Consider the following 22,008-nt stretch of genomic DNA (forward strand, 5'->3'; position numbering starts at 1 on the left):
AAGCTGCAATTAAATTAATTGGCATCAACAGTTTAGGCTAAGGCTGCAAAGGTGAAAGTATCCTAGCCACATGGGGCAAATGCCTGAATATATTCATAAATGTAAACCATATTTAAAGGCAGATTAAGTCTGAATGCCAATAAATACAGTTGATTAACTGTATTCCTAATTGTGTTTGTTCTTAATGTTTGTTTTAATTTTATAATAATATACAACAGGAATGCAAACGGGCAGTCCAATGGAATATATATATATATATATCTATATCTAACAACAACCAAAGGGGTCGGTGCACACAGAGCACAAAATGGATGCCTAGGTGCTGGAGCAATTAAACATAAAATGGAGATAACAAGCAGAGCCCGCACACACAGGACTTGAGTGAAGAAAAATTATTTTCGTTTATTCAACGTTTCGGCCCAGTCACATGAGCCGTCTTCATATATCTATGTATATATTGTAAGCTGCGGGATCCACGACAGACACTTCTCTTCTCTTTAAGGCAGTTTATTTACACACAGGGGTGACCATTTCAGGATACAAAACAAATAATAAAAATAAATCCTGCCCACTGGGCGCTACCTTCACACCTGAAGGGTTCCCTTACTAAACTGGGCCCCTTGTGGACTACCAGTAAGCAAACACATAAGTAGGGGTCACCCCTGTACTCACGAATCTTCTGGGGGATTGCTCAGCCTCCTGGCTTTCCTCAGTCAGACAGACAGACCCTCTGTCACTTGGTCTCCTCTCTCTGCACCCTGCAGTAGCAAATGGCACCCCCAGCCCCTCTGGGAGTTCCTTACACAGGCAGGTGTCCTTCCTGCTCTGTGTCCTGCTCTGAGAGAGTTTCCTAACAGCCTCACTAGACCTAAATACCTTTCCACAGGACAGCCTTCCTGTGAAAGGTGAGCTCTAATCCATGAGCTGGACTTCTGGATCGGAGTACCTGGCTTGCCTGTTCTTTCCAGAATCTGGCTGCCAAAACCTTTAATGAGAGAACCTATTCTCTCTTTATGAACACACTTCCTGGTGCCTACCTCTCCCACTAAGGAGAACTTAAAGGTAAAACACACATTTTCCCACATTGTTTTGGTCACTCTACCACATATCCTCCACCTCTGCTTCAGCCCGTAGGGGTGAGCACAATAAGCCATCCCATTGCTCTCTTGCTCTAGGCACTTGACCATCGTGGGGGTTTTCTTACCTTTTGAACTTAGTTCCACACACATTTGCTTACTTAAAGTGGAACTTGGAGCGAAAACCTTTTTACTCCTCATTAGGTCATCAGCACTTCCATTTTGGCTTAGGAGACTTAAAGGCATTGTTGGAATCCCTACCGCTTGGGATACCTGTCCTAGGGGTACCTTTTTCCTACTTAGTGACCCCCACAGCAATTTAAAGTCTCCTTGCAATAACATCATAGGCAACACATTTACCATACTTTTCTGTTGTAGCACAACTGGATCCGAAACCTGTGGAGAAATATTGTTAGTCAGCACATCATAACTACAGTCTCTAAACTGTTCTTTTGCATGAGGTACTTCCTTAGTACTCTCCGACATCAGGGTTCTAGAACATGAATCAACAGCTGAATTCTCAATAGCAGTTCTGTTCGGAACTATAGCATCAATACAATTTTCATCAGCCACACTGACTGGCTCCACATGACAAACTGGACTTTCTGTCCCAAAGTCCTTCCCTACTTTCCTTTGGGGTATTTTCACTTCTGCAAGTTTGACATCAAGGCTCTTTTCCAGGTGTGTACTGGACCCAACTGCAGATAGCTTTGTTGGCTCACCAGAATGTAAGGCTTTACAATTAGGCACACCTGTTTCCTCAAGCTTAGGATATTGTGCAACTGCACGCCCTTGCAGTTGGTCAGTAAAGCTTACAACTTCTTTCATCTCAGGAGTAACTCCACTTTCAGATTTCTTGTTCACCATCAAGCCATTTTGGTCTTGAAACGCATCCTTCAACTTGGTCTGTAGGAACTTCTCCTTTAACAATTGAATCTCCACATCCTTCTGATGGACTTTACATTGTAAACACTCCCTCTGTTGGAGTAATGTGATTTGGTGTTCTTTCGCCTGAAACGTGTAAAGTCTTTGCATTAGAGAATCGCTCTCAGCTTTATACTCAAAGTTCTGATCCCTCAAAAACTTACTCTCAGCTTGACTCACTTTAAGGTGGGCCTGAAGCTCCTCTATAGCTCTGGCCTTTGCTTGTATGCATTGTTCCAGATCCTCTTTCTGGGTTTGCACATCACACAGTTGTTTCTCCAGCAACCTGTGTGACTCGGAAAGGTCATCCAACATTAACTTCAATGTTGCTCTTTCTGCAGTGTCTCTTCTCAACTGTTCCTGCAGACTCTTTTCGCCATCAGCCAATAGGTCCTTGGCATCAGTCAATTCTGTACATTGCCTTTGCAAATTTACTACATGTGTGTGCAGTGCTGCATTTGCCTGGGCTAATTCTGTACACGTTTGCTCACATTTTTGTGCTCTCTCAGCAGTCTCTTTGTGAAGTTTTGAGGCCTCAGCAAGCCTGATTTTTAGGTCAGCGACCTCCTTCTGTAGCTCTGTCACAACTCCATTTTTCCGCTCTGACTCCAGGGCATTATTCTCAATCTCTGAAGCAAGGCTCCCCTTTAGTGACTGGATTTCTCTTTCCAGATCAAGGACATTTACAGAGTGCACTTCTTTAAGTGTGACGCCCTCTCTTTGGCACTGTTCAAGCTGGCTTTCTTTCTCTTTAAAAGCCTTGGCCAGTTCAGCATACATCATTTTCAACTTTTCAATGTATTTTACCTGTTCAGGCTGATCCCTCCTTTCAGCCTCTTTTACCACAGCTTTAGTGGGCACTTGCACTCCAGCTGCCGTCTTTACCTCCTTTGCTTTGTTTGCAGTAGAAGCACCAACCTCAAGAGAGGCTACAGCACATTCTCTCTTTATAACTGGCACACTTCCCACCAAGGATTCACTCTCATGATTTGCTAATACCTTTACCAGTGGGAGTAGGGATGCCACCATCTTGTTCTCCTTGCCATCACATTGCAAGATGTAGGTTACCAGTTCAGGGCACAACACTTTTTCCAAAAGCACTTGGTTAAACTTAAAGTTATTGGTGAGGTGCATGAAACACAGGAGTATGCTTTCTGTTGACTCCTTGTCAGGATGGCTTAACCTTTGTGACAACTCTGGCAAAGCTCTATGAATGCAATGAAACTCACTGGGCTGAATTTCCTGTAAACATTTGGCAGCCATGGCTAGAGCATTTCTCTGTGCTTGGATGCTGAAGAACTCTAAGTCATAGAAACAGTCACCCAGTTCACCAGTCTGTAATATGGCCCTGCCATGTGTATGAGACATAATCTCAAGGATAGCAAAAGCTTGTTCTACCACATCCAAGTTTCTTACACATTGTACCTCTTCCAGTAATATGGGAACTGCATCAACTACTACTTCAGAAGACACAGGCAACTTTTCCAAAACACATTTTAATGCTTGGCAGGCAAAATTCATCATATCAAAATTATGTTTCATTCCCAGCAGTTTTATAAGTGCAGACACAACACCCTTTATTGGAAACTCTGGTAAATACTTTGCAGTTCCTTCTTGTAACCACTGAACCATTTCAGTAAGGCACTGCAGCTTCTGACTCTCACTGTCAGTTTTCACTCTATTTAACCATTGCTGCACCTGGAAGTTTGCTTTAGTGTTAATTTCCTTGGGCTGTGAACTACCCACTTTAGCTGCACAATTTTCACCTTGACACGGAGATATTTTGCATGAATCACATTTATTGCCATCTCCAAGCAATGCACAGTCTATGCCCCATGTTTGTTTAACACCAACAGAATTTTTAAGTTTAGGCACACAATTCATATTATTTTGTGGTAAACATTTTCCAGCAGCATAACTTTGATTTCCCAAAATTTCCTCTTGTTTAGGACACACATTCAGCAAACACTTTCCTTTCACAGAACGTTTTCTGCTTTTCTTGCCCATTTCTGCACTCTGAGCATTGGGTGTACAAGCTGAATCAATTAGCCACTTTAATTAACTTGCACCTGTGAGCAGACTTTCAGCAGCAGCTTCTGAACCACAGAGCAATGATTCAAACACACTTTTGCCAGGACTTTCACACTTGTTTTAGCCCAAGTTCACCTTACACAATCCCACAGCAACTGCAACACACAATATGGGTATTTTAAACTCACGGTACACGGTTTCCCAACTTCACGGTTTTTGGTGAACCTTTAACCTCGCCTTTAAGATGGTGTCTGTTACTTTAAATTTTCAAAGTTTGCTTTTCCTAACAAACTTCTGCCCTTTGCATGCCTCCACCATATGTAAGCTGCGGGATCCACGACAGACACTTCTCTTCTCTTTAAGGCAGTTTATTTACACACAGGGGTGACCATTTCAGGATACAAAACAAATAATAAAAATAAATCCTGCCCACTGGGCGCTACCTTCACACCTGAAGGGTTCCCTTACTAAACTGGGCCCCTTGTGGACTACCAGTAAGCAAACACATAAGTAGGGGTCACCCCTGTACTCACGAATCTTCTGGGGGATTGCTCAGCCTCCTGGCTTTCCTCAGTCAGACAGACAGACCCTCTGTCACTTGGTCTCCTCTCTCTGCACCCTGCAGTAGCAAATGGCACCCCCAGCCCCTCTGGGAGTTCCTTACACAGGCAGGTGTCCTTCCTGCTCTGTGTCCTGCTCTGAGAGAGTTTCCTAACAGCCTCACTAGACCTAAATACCTTTCCACAGGACAGCCTTCCTGTGAAAGGTGAGCTCTAATCCATGAGCTGGACTTCTGGATCGGAGTACCTGGCTTGCCTGTTCTTTCCAGAATCTGGCTGCCAAAACCTTTAATGAGAGAACCTATTCTCTCTTTATGAACACACTTCCTGGTGCCTACCTCTCCCACTAAGGAGAACTTAAAGGTAAAACACACATTTTCCCACATTGTTTTGGTCACTCTACCACAATATATATATATATATATATATATATATCTCATCTATCTATCTATCTATCTATCTATCTATATATACACGTTTCGACCCACATTCGGGCATTTATCAAGGATATCCTTGATAAAGGCCCGAATGCGGGTCGAAACGGTGGATGACGTATGAATAAAAATTGACACTTTCATTAAGACTGGAGTGCGGGTCCTTGTAAAACTTTGTATGACTAATTTTGACCCTGCACCCACAACGGATAAAGACTGGATTTGAGTGCGAGCGTTTATCAATCTATATATAGTATATAGCACATGGGGCTACTGAAGGCAACAAATCTTCCCGAAATGCTTTCCCATCAGCTATAAGGGCAGAGACACACGCTCAGATTGGGGTAGATTTAGTTGCCCGGTGATAAATCGCCTCTTTTCAGCTGCCCTGCTGCTCCCCCTTACCTTTTCAGTGTAGGCGGATTTCAGTGCAAAATGTTGAGTTTCGGCACTGAATTCACGGCATCTGCCTGCACCAGAGTAGAAACAATGCTTCCTGGTGCAAGCAGACCAGGAGCGGAAGCGCAGTGGGGTAGCAGATTGTCTGGCCCTGGCATAAAGGGGTTGCTCACCTTCCAACACTTTTTTTCAGTTCAGTTATTTTCAAATAGTTCATTAATTTTACTTTATAGTTACTTTATAATTGTGACCATTTTTCTAATATCATTCTAATGTTTTCACCTTCTTATGTCCTGCTGAACCAGCTCTAAAATTAGGGTCACCAACTCTGTAACAGTTTTAAATTGATATGTTAATTGATACATTTCTTATCTTTGTCCCTGCTGAGCAGAATCCCTGAGTTTCATTACAGGCAGCAGTTAGAATTGATACAATAGTCGCTAATATTCCAGAGATCCTGCTGAGAAATGTATCAACTAATGTACAGAATCTGCACCTGAATTACTGAGCTGCCAGACTGAAAACAGAAAATTTAAATGTCAATTTTGGAGAAACATAGAAAGCGACTGAAAACAGTCTTTTATTTCTGGTAAACAATCTGAAAATTGAACTGAAAAAAATTATTTGTAAGGTGAACACCAACAAGGGATGGTATAATATTCCCGTCTCCCCTACTTATGCACAAAGCTTGCCATGGGCACCACATATACAGTTTGCTAACTCAGAGCACTCAGAATATTTGCATCACAGAATGTTCTTCAAAACGAATGCTGCAATATTCCAGGCGCAGACATTTATTCATCTGCATGCTCATCTCCCGCAAGAAAGGAAATTCACTTGCACTGTTGGAATGAAAGCTTAGAAAATAGCCACGTTAACTGGTTTAGGCATGCTGTATTTTATTGAAATAATTTTGGAGCTTGCATATCTGATTACCAGGACCAATGTGCCCAATGAACAGTTTTTCCTCTTGATGGTGCGCAGCTCAGTAGCTCAGGTTCCAGTTTTGACTATACGAAATGGAAAACATTAATTTCCCAGCTGTCAGTACAGAGTAGCTAAATCTTTAAACAAGTGATTCTCAGGGGCAAATGTAATTGATTGCCATATTATTCATTTACTGACACCTCCGAATCATTAGTGTTATTGTACCCAAGGCAAACACCTCCCACACACACACACACACACACACACAAGCGCACAATTTTGTATAATTATATACTTATAGGAAGTGATTGACTTTGACATTGTTCTTGGAATAATTGCCTTACATATTATAACCCTCTTCAGCGGGGGCATTGCGACAAGTGCGTTTCTCATTGGCGAGTCTCCGGCAGGAATTGCTTTGCTAAGGTGGTGAAAGGTGATGAAATAGAGCCCTACAGCAAAGATTTTCTGTTTATTGCCAGTAAAAACTTACATTTCAATTTTTTTTTCATCTTGTGGGTCCTTACGCACTCACATTTTCTCATGTGTTCCCATGCAGTGACCTATATATGCATTTTGTGAGTTAAAGGGGGAGTTCACCTTTTAAGTTAACTTGTAGTATACAATGGAAAATAGTAAGCAACATTTCAATCGGTCTTCATTGATTATTTTATTTTTGAGTTTTTTTAAAATATGCCCCTCAACAAACTGTACTTCAGATCCAGCAGCCTTCAAAGCAAAACGCTTCTAACTGTGCTGCGGAGGGTCAGGGTTGTGCTTTAAGGGCAAGGCAACCCCAAAATTTAAAAATGTGCCTAATAAAAGAAAACATAATTTTAAGCAATTTTCCGTTATACATGTATTAAACATTTTCAGTGCTTTAAGTTATTTGTAATTGCTATTGAAAGCAGCATTTGTCTTGCTCCTGGTTTTTATTTTCTAAACATGTTTTAGTTCCCCAGGTCTGTTAATCAGCTGGCTTGTCTTAAATTGTATCAACAGTCTGAGCCACAAAGACAGAGAATAGAAAGGGACAGACAGATGCTGCTTTCAATAGCAATACATATACAAATAACTTAAAAAAACATATAATGTTTGTTATGGATGTATACTGCAAAGTTGCTTTCTTTTATTAGGCAAAAATTATTTTTTTGTGAATAATGTAGCTGAGTTTGCATTAAGGGGCAGATTTATCAAAGGTCGAATGTTAGTTTTTTTTCTGAGCCAGACCAGGCACCCTTGGCACCAGCAGGTAGTGCGAATTCCAGTGTGCGCATGCACAAATCAATGAGGCACACACGCATGCATGGAGGACGCGGCACATGCGAGAACGGCAGTGCTAAATGACTTGGAGAGAGAACAAGCATTCGGGGAGAGCGGGGACCGGATTTGGGGTAGGCGGCAGGTACTTGAACAGACCCCAAAAACTTGTATCTTATTTAAGAAAAAACACAAACGTCTAAAACTCGTCAGGAAGGCTATTAACATCTTCAAATGGGTCACTGGGCCTCTGCCATTGACTCCTACATGTTTTGGGGACGAATTTGAGTTGTTCCCAGGGGCAAGGTATGATAAATCTCAAATTTGAGTTTGAAATATTCCTAACTCGAATTTGTGAGTTTTGGCCAAAAATCCAACTTGAAAATTCTAATTTACAAATCGAACCTTAATAAATCTGCCCCTAAGAGTCGGTATGATTGGTTTCCTTTAATTACATTGTTACACATTCCCATCTTAAAAATGAAAGCATAAAAAGTGAAAGGCAAAGCTGTCGGCACATGGAAGTTCCCTAAAGCCACATTAAGATTACAGGAACCCAGTCGCCTGAAAGAGCCTTTACATCTGTTTATTTTTAGCTCCCTTGCTGAATCGTCCCAAGTGCACAAGTCTCAGTGACAAGACAACACCCGGGCACAGGACACACTGCAACCTGCTGACAGATTGTCCATGTTTAATTAACTGAACTTTGGGTGCATTTCATTTGGATACAGATTAATTCACTATAATTTGCTGGCAACACAAGTGCAACCCAGGAAAGTAGCACTTGCGATCTCTCTGCACTACTTGTGAAACGTGTGTCACAGACAGAAGCCTCCATGCCTTCAGAAATCCTTCCAGCAGTAGCACAACCAACTGAAGCTGGGGCGGCAGTGACCAGTGCTGCTGGTGATGGTGCTGCCCCAGGAGGAGGCATTTATTCTGCAATTATCAGCAGGAATTTGCCAATTATCGGAGGACGTGAGAAAACCTTTGAGGAACTCAGAAAGAAATGCTTGCAGAGGAACTTTCTTTTCCAAGATCGTGAGTTTCCCCCCGATGAAAGCTCTCTGTTCTACAGCCAAGATTTCCCCATCAAGTTTGAATGGAAAAGGCCTCCAGTGAGTGTCCATTTGTGTTTAGCCTGAGGGTTTTTTTTTTATTATGTTGCCTTTAGATTCATCATGATAAATAATGTCACTAGTATATACAATGGTATACAATCAAATGTATGTTTCTAACTATCTATATAGAATAGAGAGAGAGTGAGCGAGAGAGAGTATTTTTAATAAATATTATGGGGTTATTTCCCCTCCCTTGCTAAATTCTCTAATCTCAGATACTGAGTTTTTTTTATTTTCTATACTCATCTTATTAACCCTGCTAATTTAAACCCGAAAAAGCTCTATGTTCTGCAGTGATGTCAATAACGGGTGTAGGGATCTCTGACCAGTATGACTGAATTCTCTGTTACAAAAATAGCTAGTATTTTCATGCATGAGGGAACAGTTTTTTGTTTTTTTTTGCAATTGCAAGTAATGTGCTTTGAAGGGTGCATGATTAAAGGGGTGATCTGCTTAACTTGTTCAAGAACTAAAATTACTAGCAGTTATGCAGATCTTGTTTTTCTCTGGCCAAACTTGTTTGTGGTTGCTACCCAAGTGGAGGGATAGAGATAATCACTATATTTGCCATGGCATCTATGTGATCTGTACAGCCTTATCCATAGGAAAGTAATGGAGGTTATTTAAAACAATTTGCTCGTGACACCTAGGGGCCCATTTACTTAGTTCGAGTGAAGGAATAGAGGAAAAATAGTTCGAATTTCGAATGTTTTTTTTTTTGGCTACTTCGACCATCGGATGGGCTACTTCGACCTTCGAATGGAACGATTCGAACTAAAAATCATTCGACTATTCGACCATTCGATAGTCGAAGTACTGTCTCTTTAAAAAAAACTTCGAACCCCTAGTTTGCCACCTAAAACCTACCGAGGCCAATGTTAGCCTATGGGGAAGGTCCCCATAGGCTTCCTAACAATTTTCTGATCGAAGGATCATCCTTTGATCGATGGATTAAAATCCTTCGAATCGTTCGATTCAAAGGATTTAATCGTTCGCAACGAATTGCGCTAAATCCTTCGACTCCGATATTCGAAGTCGAAGGATTTCAATTCGGCAGTCGAATATCGAGGGTTAATTAACCCTCGATATTCGACCCTAGGTAAATTTGCCCCAAAATGTAATTCTAAGTAACACTCGAATAGACATTAAAGCTACGGATCATGTTCTTTGTAAATGGAATTGCTATAAAAAACAGTATTTGTTGATCCCTTTCTGTTCTGTGGTTCTGACCCTTGAAACAGTGTAGCAGTTCAGGTCTGGTTCATGCTACATATAATATAAGCAGCCAGATATTGCTTTAAATTAGAAATAACTTTGAAACCACTGGGGTTTTTTCATACCTAAGTATATAGGAACGAAAGCTAGAAATACATTTCATTATGGAGAGAGGAGCCCCCATTCAATCAGATGAGGAGGAGCTTAGAGATAAGAGCAAGGGGTGCTTTTTACAGCTACTCTATAGAACACTACCAGAGAAGGATTGCGTAAGTGTAAGACCACCAAGTAGAAGTAGTGCATAGTCCACCTGGTTATACAAGGGTCCCCTGTCTTTGATCCATCTTCTTAAGGAGATGGAGAATAGGCTTGGGTAGTGTGGATGTAATACACAATTTTGGGAGTCTGGGATGTTGGGCGTCCAAGTGAGGGCCCCTGTGAAGTTGGTAAAGTTATATGTTTGCCCCTAACCTTTCCTCTGTACTGTATGGGGCAGCACTGGGGGGCAAGTAGCATCAAGAGATGGAAATGGCCTCTTTTCATTTGCACATTAGGGTCACTCTCCACTTACCCTTTCTGAACGGTATCCTTTCTCAAAGCCAAGATATTTTTATATGAAAATAGTTCTTTCGTTTTTTTTTTAACCATTTCAGTTATGTGTATATATGTAAACATCATACTTATGCCTTGGAAAGTGAAAGAGCGCCCCATGTACCATATGATGGGCCTTTCTTAAGGTGTCCGGTATCAGCAGTAGTCTATATTTATAACTCTACCAGACATTGAATGTATTTTGTTGCTCTGGCAATAGTTGCAGCGTGACTGGCATGTAGTTATTAGGTGGGCTCTGTACTCTGTAGGTCGGGTGATCTAACATACAGTCTGGCACATTTTTGCCCCCCATACTTTTTTCCCATACTTAGAACAAGGCAATATCTCCCAAATGCCCGATCACCTGCCAGCAGCTCCCATTTCTTTTCATTTAGCCTTTTTAAAAAAGAAGACATAGTGGGCAAAACATTTTATTCTCTACAAGTGGCATTTACCTAACTGTATGGGACAGAGTAGCATAAAAACAGTATTTCCCTGTGCCCTTTATCTTTCCTATTTGACCCATACTAATGGTGGTTTGGCCACCTTATGTCGGGTGTTCGTCTCCCTAATTTCATCTGCACTAAAGCCACCAATTTTATATATAAAAAGGCAATAGAATTGATGAACACAAGGAGGCTTTTTTTTTGCATTTCTTCAATACGGAAGTTATTAAGAATAACACATTTTTCCACTTGTCAGTAAACATAATGTATTTTCTACATTCTTGCATCAAACACAAACAGTATAGAGGAGCCACTGAGCCAATAGGCTATACAGCTGTTTCTTTGCTTCTGCTGTTTTTGGAGATAGGGTATGAACATACAGGTTAGATTTTTTCATTATTCTGTATAATAATACTGTATTATCAGCTCTCTCTAATGCCACTTGGTTGCTGTGGTTTATGACTACAACAAATGCATTTGAGTGCACGAATGGGAACACTTATGCAGAAAGCTCTGAATTAAGGGCTGAGGTCTCCGATAGAGCTCATTATAAGCAAATAATTCTAATTTTTAAAAAATGCTTACATAAATCCATATTGGTGGCAAAACAATCCTATTGGGCTCATTTAATGTTTAAATATATTTATCCAAATTAATGAATGGTGAACAAAATTACAGAACGATCCCTTATCCAGAAAACCCAGGTCCCTAGCATTCTGCATAACAGATCCTATACCCGTACCTTTGCTTATTTCACTTTATTGCCATTGCTGGTATGTAAACTGTCTGAATTCATGAAAGGCCAAACAAATCATCATGTCATGCCAAAACACTTAAAAGCTCAGCTGACTTTAGTCAATCAGTTTGTAGAGCTTCATTTTCAAACTCATATACACTGTCACATAGAACTGGACTTGTATTTAACAGTTTTTATAAGTTACAGTAAATCACTGGAATGAATGGAAAAATGAAGGAAAAGCTCAAGTACAGGGTTTGGCAATATTTACTTCATTCTGTGTCACTATAAATTGTCATACATTGCTGCTTGTTACATAGGACCCAGATATGAAATGACTCTGTCATGTGCCCTTCTTTTCTGTATGTAACCCTGTAGGCCTCCATCTGCTGCTGCACCTGTTGGAAGTAAACTGAAAATGTTGAACTCCTTAATATAATTTGGAACTGGGGGGGCATGCGGTTTATAAAAGATTATAGATAATACTACATGCCCATGGGTAACTAAACTTGAATTTGCTGTGCACAGCATAGTTGTCATTTGTGCAAAACTGTAGGTTTTTCCTTGATTTAATTCTGTCCTAGAAGTTTGTACACATGGGAGGGGACACCAGCAGAATGAGCTGTCCTCGTTCATTTGTATAGCATTAATCCAATTGGCTGCCAATACAATTAATTCTATGCAAATGAGTGAAGTCTGTACTGTGCAAGCCAATCTCTGCACTCGAGGAAGAAAGAGGGGATCGATGATTTTTTAAAGTCCTATCACTTTAGTAGGACTTTGCAAAAGGTGAAAGTCCCCTTTAAGTCCCATAAATAGAACTACATTGAAATCACTGTTATAAAATACCATACTTTGCTATGTGTATGTACACACTGTGTCACATGAAACTGCCAAACGCAGGTAGAACACAAGTTGTGTTTCTCTCAAGTTGCTACAAAAAGTATCAGCTACTGCATAAAATGTTAAAGGGGTGTTCACCTTTAAATTTTACTTTTAATATGATGTAGATGTAGAGAGTCAATTTGCAAATGTCTTTAATTTTTTATAATTTGTGTTTTTTTGAGTTATTTAGCTTTTTATTCTGCAGCTCTCCAGGTCCAGGTCCTGAATATAAAGTAATGAAAAGTAACGATAACAATAAATTTGTAGCCTCGCAGAGCATTTGTTTTTAGATGGGGTCAGTGACCCCCACTTGAAAACTGGAAAGAGTCAGAAGAAGAAGGCAAATAATTAAAAAAAGCTGACAAATAAAAAAATTAAGACCAGTTAAAAAGTTACTTAGAATGATCCATTCTATAACATACTAAAAGTTAACTTAAAGGAAAACTATACCCCCAGAATTAACACTTAAAGGGATACTATCATGGGAAAAAAAATGTTTTCAAAATGAATCAGTTAATAGTGCTGCTCCAGCAGAATTCTGCACTGAAATCCATTTCTCAAAAGAGCAAACAGATTTTTTTTTTATATTCAATTTTGAAATCTGACAGGATCCCTTTAAGCAACAGATAGATTATATCATATTAAGTGGCATATTAACGATGTGGCATATTAAAGAATCTTACCAAACTAGTGAGATGGTCTGTGTGCTGCCTCAGAGATCACCTGACCAGAAATACTTCAACTCTAACTGTAACAGGAAGAAGTGAGGAAGCAAAAGACAGAACTCTGTCTGTTAATTGGCTCATGTGACCTAACATGTATGGTTTGTTTGTGTGCACCGTGAATCGTACGATCCCAAGGTACGGCCCTTATTTTTTAAAATGGCAATTTTCTATTTATGATTACCCAATAGCACATACTGTTAAAAAAGTATATTAATAAGAAAACGGTTTATTTACATGAAGCAGGGTTTTACATATGAACTGTTTACAGTAGAACCCCTATTTAACTTTTTACCTAAAATCAAGGGATATAAAATGGAGGTTTCACTTTATATATTAGGCGATAGCATGTCAGAGTTAATATACATATAATACACAAAAGCCGTGAATATCTTGTAAATTATATCCTTATAAACGGTGAGTAGTGATGTCATCAGTTATAAACGGTGAGTAGTGATGTAATTTCTGTCACATGACTCACTAACATTTGTGTATTATAATTAATAAAGTACCCCCAGTTGTAAAATATGAGGATATTATAAATTACCTCGGTTTTCCATGACCTGTATAAAAACACTCGGCCTTCGGCCTCATACTTTTATATGGTCATGAAACTCCTTGGTAACTTATAATATCCTTATATTTTACAAGAGGGGGTACTTTATTCACTATATAATCTACAGTCTGGTCATTTCCCTATGGGACCAGACTGTAAATTATATCCTTATAAATGGCACGTTCTGACGTCAGAACGCTCCGTTTAAAACGGGCCCCCAGGCTGATGAATTTGACGCATTGCGTCGGAATTTGATGCCGGCGCACCAAAATTTCGACTCCAACCCCCCCTCCTGACCACCCCACAAAATGAAGATTATAATGCATAATGTACCCCCTACTAGAAATTTATAAAGATATCAGAAGTCACCTTGGAGTTATGTGACCTGTATAAAAGCACTCAGCCTGCGACCTCGTGCTTTTATATGGTCACATAACTCCTCAGTGACTTATAATATCTTTATAAATTACAGTACATTATCCACTATATAATACACAAAAGCCATGAATATCTTGTAAATTATATCCTTATAAACAGGGAGTTCTGATGTTATCAGTTATAAACGGTTAGTTCTGATGTCATTTCTGTCACATGACTCACTGAAACTTGTGTATTATAATAAATGAAGTACCCCCAGTTGCAAAATATGAGGATATTAGAAGTTACCTCGTGTTTTTATATGGTCATGAAACTCCTCGGTAACTTATAACATCCTTATATTTTACAAGAGGGGGTACTTTATTCACTATATAAATGGGATGTCGTGAAACAGAACGGAGCAGTGTGTGTGTGAGAGAGAGAGAGAGAGAGAGAGAGAGAGAGATTAGTTTAGACACAGAAGGCCATAATAGCAGCTACTGAAACTGAAGTGAGTGGCATCAGGTTGAAGACATTTGCCAGGTGCTTAATAAAACTATATATGAGCACAGCATGCAATGTTCCACTCCATACAATGTTCTGTTCTATATTTTGTTGCTATATCTATACATACAGTAGCTGCCTAGTGGAGGGAGATAAGTGGACAGATCCAGTTCAGTCATTTAATTACTATGAAAACACAGTTACACCGTAATTAAACCCAAATACAAAAGGTGCTGAGCAATACAAATGGAAAGGTGCAAGAGGTTTTCATATGTATCAGTCCCCTTCAAGGTCCACTTTCTGCTATGCTCAGCTAGGCAGTCTGGATGCTTCCACTTTCAGTGTTTTGTACCAAAAAGCACTTGCAATGGGCTCAGCACTTAACCCAGCAACAATCACAGAGCAGAGGTTAAGCCGGATTATTAACCTTTGCCGCACCATACAATGCAATATGCAGCGACACAAGTCTATTCTGTCCATTGTGAGTCCTGCCACAATCTAGAGGCTCCAAGATTGATGGTGTTTAACATCTATGCAAATCCAAAACTAAAATACATACATTTGCAGAGATAAAAGAATAAGTGATATCTCTCTCAGAAGGAACAATACCACATACCCAACAACTACAGGATTGCTGTCCTTTCCAGAAGCAGAGCCTACATATGTCTCTGTAGCCCAAGATATTTTTGTCTCTGAAAATGTTGCATCAGCCTCTGTGACAGATATGACATATTAATCTGCTAATGATGATTTGATCCCCAATTCTGCCTTGACAAAGCAAACGCAAAACGCGCGTCGGCAAAACTTCTGCTCTTTTATATTTTAAATAATCTTTTTAAAAAAAGCCTTCACTGATTACGGCGCTTGATAGCTGCACAGGGGTTTGGGTTAATACTGAAGCAGCTCTTCATTCTCCAATTCTCTTTAACTCTATGGCTCTGAGGATTAGTCAGTTCTTCCACAGATTTGAGACCGCAGTCCCCAGTGTCCAGCCTTTCTACCCATGTGGTGTCCCAGGGCCTAGATAGAAAAAAAGTTTACTAAAGGTGGACTTACACGGGCAGATAAAGCTGCCGATATCGGTCATTTGGACCGATTTGACAGCTTATCTGGCCACGATATAGATCAGGAAGGTTTGATTTTTAACCGACCCTTCGGAGCCCCTTGGGCATCATAATTCGATCGTTCAAATCACCCCCGATATAGCCATGCAGTTAGTGGCATATCGGGGAAAGATCCGCTCGTTTGGCGATGTCACCAAACGAGCGGATCTTTGAGTCTATGGCCAGCTTTAGGAGATATCGGGACAGCTCCACCTCTATTCTATTTTCCATTTCGATCTCTTTTTTTCATGAATTGCTGGCTAATGGATAGTTTTCCTTTTAAATAATTTTTAAATAATCTGATATTTATTAGCACTGGCACTTTAATGAATTGATGGTTTAAAATGAATTCATAATTACTTGATATTATATTGAAGCACTGGCACTTTAATTAATGAACTACAGTTGATGGTTAAATGAATTCATAAATGAAGTGAAGTTTATACTGATGAATTAATTGATTGTCGTGCTAGCACTGAATTGATTGCACAAATCACCAAGCACTAAGCACTTTCACTAATTGATGCATTTTAAGGGTAACTTAAATTTTAAATCAATTCTGGAATAATAAAATAATCAGTGTGGGGTTACTACTGTCTGTTTTTTAATAATTGTTGTTTAGCAAATATACCTCTACATAATCTGATTAAACTAATTGTAAAATTTAAAATAAACTATAAGAATAATCTTTTGGTCTTGACAATGATCCCTAAGCGTAACAGAAGCTCACTGAGCATGTGCAGTGTCACCGACACTCCCAACGGTAGCTTAACATAATCAAACATGGGGAGCTGATATAAATCCAGGGGCTGGTACACTAAGCTCAGTATATCAATTACAGACTTTGTAGCCATAATCCTTTTAAGTGTTCAGGTTTCCTTTAAAAATGTTAAACTCCTTTGCATTTAACGAAATTGGAAAACCTTCCCCCTATAAACAGTATCTTACATTCTGCGATGATACAAAAAGCTTGATCCAATGACAGAAGCGTATTAGACAGTACTGAAGAATAAATGGACAGGCCAAACCAGCATCTAACAAATGGAGGTACAAGTATAGGATCCGTTGTCGAGAAACCCGTTATCCAGAAAAGCAAATTATGGGAAGCTCGTCTGCCATAGACACCATTTTAATTTAAATAATTAAAATTTTTAAAACCTATTTTCTTTTTTTTTTCTGTAATAACAAAACAATATCTTCTACATTATCCCAGCTAATATATAATTAATCCTTATTGGTGAGATGACCATTCTTTTGTGTTTAAATGATTTAGACTTAAAGTATCAAGTTCCAAATTATGAATAGACTCCTTATCCAGAAAACCCCAGAGCATTCTGGATGACAGGTTCAATACCTGTAATATATTTTGTGTTGGAGCACAACTGCAAAAGGTCCCCTCAGTATAGTGCACTGCTCTGTGACAGATTTGGCAAGTGGACAGTAGAGTTGGAGACCTTCTGTTCATCTGATATGCCAAGCAGCTGTTATTTAACTGCACCCAGATGGAAGGTATCCACAAGGTAAGCACGATACATATATTACTCACAGCATCTTTATCACGTGAAACTTCAATAAAACAAAAGGTCACCCCATTTATGATAAATACTTATGTGACCGATGACCATAAAACCTCCTAAATCTGGTGGATATCATTTACAGTAAGTTTCACTGGGGTAAACAAGCCTCAGGGTCTTGGGGGGATATTTACTAAAACTCGCATTTATCATATTTTTTTATTAAAACAAAGTCGACCTAACTCCCATTCACAAATTTAACTCTTATAAAAAAAAAATCAGCTTAAAAAAGTCAGTGCAAAAAATGCCACAACAATTGTGCATCCATTGGAATCATGCGAACTGACGCTGTTAAAAGTAGACTTTATCTAAATTGTTGCCGCGACAACTTGAATTTATCAGAAGAAAACCAGCACGGATCACAATATCAAGAAGCATCTTCAGGGACATCTGCCATTGACTTCTACATGACCTCGACGGGTTTTAGCTAGAGTATTTTCGGATTCACATTTTTAACAGCTTTGGGGTATAACAAATCCCTAAAGAATCAAGGTTTTTTTTCCACGAAAAATGAGTTTTCCCCTTTAAGAACTCGACCAGAAAAATTTGAGATTTAATAAATAGGCCCCCCTTAGTCTGTCTTTTAAAGGGGTTGTTCAACTTCCAAACACTTTTTTATCAATTCAGTTGTTTTTAGATTGTTCCCCAGAAATAATTTTTTCAATTACTTTACATTTACATTGTTTTTTACTGTTTTTCCAAAATCTAAGTTTAAATTTGAATATCCCTGTCTCTGGTGTTTCTAGTCTGGCAGCTCAGTAATTCAGGTGCAGACTCTAAACTGTTACAATTTTGCAACATTTAGTTGATACATTTCTCAGCAGTATCTCTGGAATATTAGCAACTATTGTATCAATTCTAACAGCTGCCTGGGTTAACGAAACCCAGAGATTGTGCTCAGCAGGGACAAAGAAAAGTATCAACTAAATGTATCAATTTTAGAACAGTTTACAGGGTCGGTGACCCCCTCCCAGAGCTGCTTCAGAAGGTGAAAAATGACACTTTACACTTCAATATCAGAAAAACGGTCACACAGAGAAAATAGAAAGTCATTGGAAAAAGTCGTTATTTCTGGTGATCTATCTGAAACCAACTAGTTGTTTGAAGGTAACAATGAGAAGGCAAAAAAGTAACCTGTCTATTTGCTTACCTGCATAAGCCAAAAAGCAGAAGAAAAATTTGATGAATCTACACAGATGCCCCTGGCCTATAAAATATTATATAGAAGTCCTCACTATAGTTCATTTTGAAAGACTTGTAAAAGTAATTGCTATGGAAAATATCAATCTGACCCCTTCTGTTTTCTGCACTGCCTCTAAATCTGGACAGTAGTATCCAACTCTTGTGCAGCCAAGACTTAAGTTCCCACCATGCCTTGCATGTTTTGTGATTGACAGAACTATCAAACATGCAAACATGCTGTTTCGAGACAGGGCAGAAAATATTAATGATCAAAGAGTTATTGCTTTCAAAAGCAACAAATGACCATCATGTAATGGTTTAAATGAATGTATATTGCATGTGTACTGGAAATTGAAGTCACCTGTTTAATTAAACATATTTTTTTAAAAAGGTTTGTTAAACATATTTAAAGGGGTTGTTTACCTTCACAAAACATAAAGGGAATGAAAATCTGTAATTCTAAATCATTTTCCAGTACACGTTAACACATTTTAAGTGGATTTTTTAGTTAATGCTGTACAGTAAGTTTCTGTATTTTACGGTTTTCTGCACTGCTGTTTCTAAGTACATTATTGAAACAACGTTCTATAAGTTACCTTTCTTCCAGCCAAGAGTGCACAATGGTGGATCACTGCAACATTTGTTCAATTGTACATACAGTGCAGAGTATAGCAAGGGACACACACTGCTCTTAATAGTATTTACAAACAACTTTAATGCCATTGAAATTTTGTAATGAGTGTATATAAAAAAATTACATTTTCTTTAGGCACACTTTTTGGGGGTTAAACACAACCAAGACACTATTTTTGTGTTTATTTATTTTATTTCTCTTTAGGCCTTTCTTAAATTTAAATTTAAAAAAAATAAAGTTTTCAATTGTGCCTCTCACATCTTCCACAGGGCGCCTCAGTAACCCTTACCACTCTGTGCTAGTTCAAGTAAGATTAGGATTAATTTAATATTAGGGATGCACCAAATCCAGGATTTGTCCTTTTTCATCTGAATCCATGTGCCCGGCCAAACCAAATCCTCAAAATCATGTGACCTGTTACGCAAACAAGAAAGTAAAAAAATGTTTTACAGTGCATGGTTCTCTTTCAGCCTTTGGATTCGGTTCGGTATTCACCCGAAGCTTTCACAAAGGATTCGGGATATGGACAAATCCCAAAATAGTGGATTTGGTTCATCCCTATTTAATATTGACGCTTTGACAGTTCTGCTTTGCCACCCGAGTTTTCTCCTTGTAGAAGCAACATCATTTGGCTCAGCCAGTCAAATAAAATCTGTGCAGGGGTTTAGCCATTGGATGTAGCTGATCATGGTACTGCTGGCCAGGGACAATATTTAGTTAAACCCAATGCTACTAGATTTAGGGAAAATGCGCATAAGCTGAATAATAAGCATGAAGTAATGGTTGATGAAACATTACGTCACCTAACAAGGCTTATTGCACTACAAAGTCTTTTTAATATGCCACTTAATATGATGTAAACTATCTTTTGCTTTTTGCATCATATAGTATAGTTTTCCTTTACAGTAAAAGCCTTCATTAACAATGTCTAAGGAAGAGACCGTTTACCCCCGAAATGTTGAATTCGCTGGCTCACATCCGTGGCTGTTAATAAAATGCTTAGAGACATTTCTCAATTAGGGTGAGATATTGATATTTTGAACACCGTTTAAGGATTATTAACAGAACAGATTTTTTTAAAATTTTATATAAACTGTAAAAAAAAGCGATTGGAGAGAATGTGTATTTTTTTATGGTGTAATATTTGAAAACATTACTTTTGTAACCCTCCTGCCTGTACCTGTAGCGACATCTTACACATTATTTGAATGTTTCAGTATAATATATTGATATCCACCTGAAATGTTTCCAAAGTCTGCAACGCCATAAAATCAGACTATAGGTACCACAACCAGTAACATTAAGGACATGCCAAATATAATTGGCACATAGGCTACAGAGCTTTATTTACTATAGACAAAAGCCCAAAGTGGGTCCCCTATGTACTCATTCATTGCATAGGTCTAGTGTATACTGTGTCTTTGTAACAGTCTCATATACTGTTGGCAGCAGTTTTTTTTGAAAAGGATGAATGGGTTTTGCTGAGACAGGACAAGTCAGAGTGAGATTTGTTTAACATGTCACTGACCTCCACTACCAAAAAAAAAGCACATAAGCAAAACATTAAGCAGCTTTTATTATGAACACGCTTGTTCAAACCGCAGCATACATGCATGCTTTTAACTGCAGGCACTGAAGCAGGATACTCATAGAGGATTCCCCTAGAGTCTGTTACAGCTCTAATCACTTGTATGCTATTAAGCCAACCATCCAAAAGGGAACTACCTGCTCTGGACTGTATGCCTAGTGCATCATCTGTATATAGTAAAGTATAGCTGAAACACAGAGTGTTAGTGGCACCCAATAAGCCTGAAACAGGGAACCATGCCTTTCATGCCAGCGAACTTCATATGTGACCGTGCCATACGGGAAAGAGAGAGAAGGAATGGGGATGGAGCTCTCGCTAAACCACTTAAATTTGAAGATCAGGACTTTGCTACTCTAAGCAGCGAATGTGTTAGTAAGAAGAAGCTGTTTGAAGATCCCGTCTTTCTACCTGCTGTGCAGTCACTGGGCCAGAAAGAGTTTTCACAAAAATCCACAAAAGTGAAGAACATTGTCTGGAAAAGACCAAAGGTTGGGAAATAATTCCTTTTTTTTGTGCTTTTGTATATTTAAAAGGGCTAACTACTTTAAACTATTTTAGAAGTATTGATTATGACCCCATCTTTATTGTAGGATTCCTGATTTAAGAGCTGGGGCCTGTAATGAAGATGGGAGGAGATATGGTGGCATAAATGTAGAGGGAATGGAATGCCACATCTTGAAGACAAACTCATTGATTTTGTAGTGATAGTGGCTGTACTGCCTTCCTGGGTGTGATGTTGAAGCGCTAGATTGACTTTAGTTTGCTTGCTCAATGGGAATTTGTATCCGGGTTCAATGGTATGATCTTTCTGTCCACAAATTTTCTTTCTTAGCCTTTAAGGCTGGAATTACAGTATGAGGTGCTTCAGATTGGGCCATAGCATAACATAGACATGCTAAATTCGCCCACTACAACCTGCTATTGTCCTATAATTCCAAATATCATCCCTCCATGCTGTTGTAGGTATGCTGATGTGATCTGTAGTACAGCAGGGCTTCATGCTGGACACTACTAAAATAAATACTAAAATAATAGTTAATCTGTACATGTACAAAGGACCGGTTCTTTCCATGGAGACTCTACTAAAAGTAAGGGCCGAGTAGTTTAATATCTAAAGCATGTACCACATGCTGGCTGACATGTTTCCTACTGACATCACTTCCTGGGACAGGATGAGTTGAGG

General features: G+C 39.0%; 1 protein-coding gene across 3 annotated transcripts in view; it reads left to right on the plus strand.

Annotated features, from left to right (window-relative positions):
• The window catches only part of capn3.L (calpain 3 L homeolog), an 82,396-nt gene that overhangs the window by 24,226 nt on the left and 36,162 nt on the right, over positions 1 to 22,008 (plus strand). The window contains exon 1 of one of the 3 annotated variants that reach the window (XM_018228497.2): positions 8,235 to 8,729. The exons of 1 other annotated variant lie outside the window; for it this stretch is intronic. In XM_018228497.2, coding sequence (XP_018083986.1) covers positions 8,448 to 8,729 — 282 coding nt within the window. In that variant the 5' untranslated portion in view covers positions 8,235 to 8,447. Of the gene's footprint in view, positions 1 to 8,234; positions 8,730 to 22,008 lie in introns of those variants that run through there. One more of the 3 variants, XM_018228498.1, reaches the window with a different exon arrangement.

The sequence above is a fragment of the Xenopus laevis genome, chromosome 8L (assembly GCF_017654675.1).
Source record: "Xenopus laevis strain J_2021 chromosome 8L, Xenopus_laevis_v10.1, whole genome shotgun sequence".
NCBI lineage: Eukaryota > Metazoa > Chordata > Amphibia > Anura > Pipidae > Xenopus > Xenopus laevis.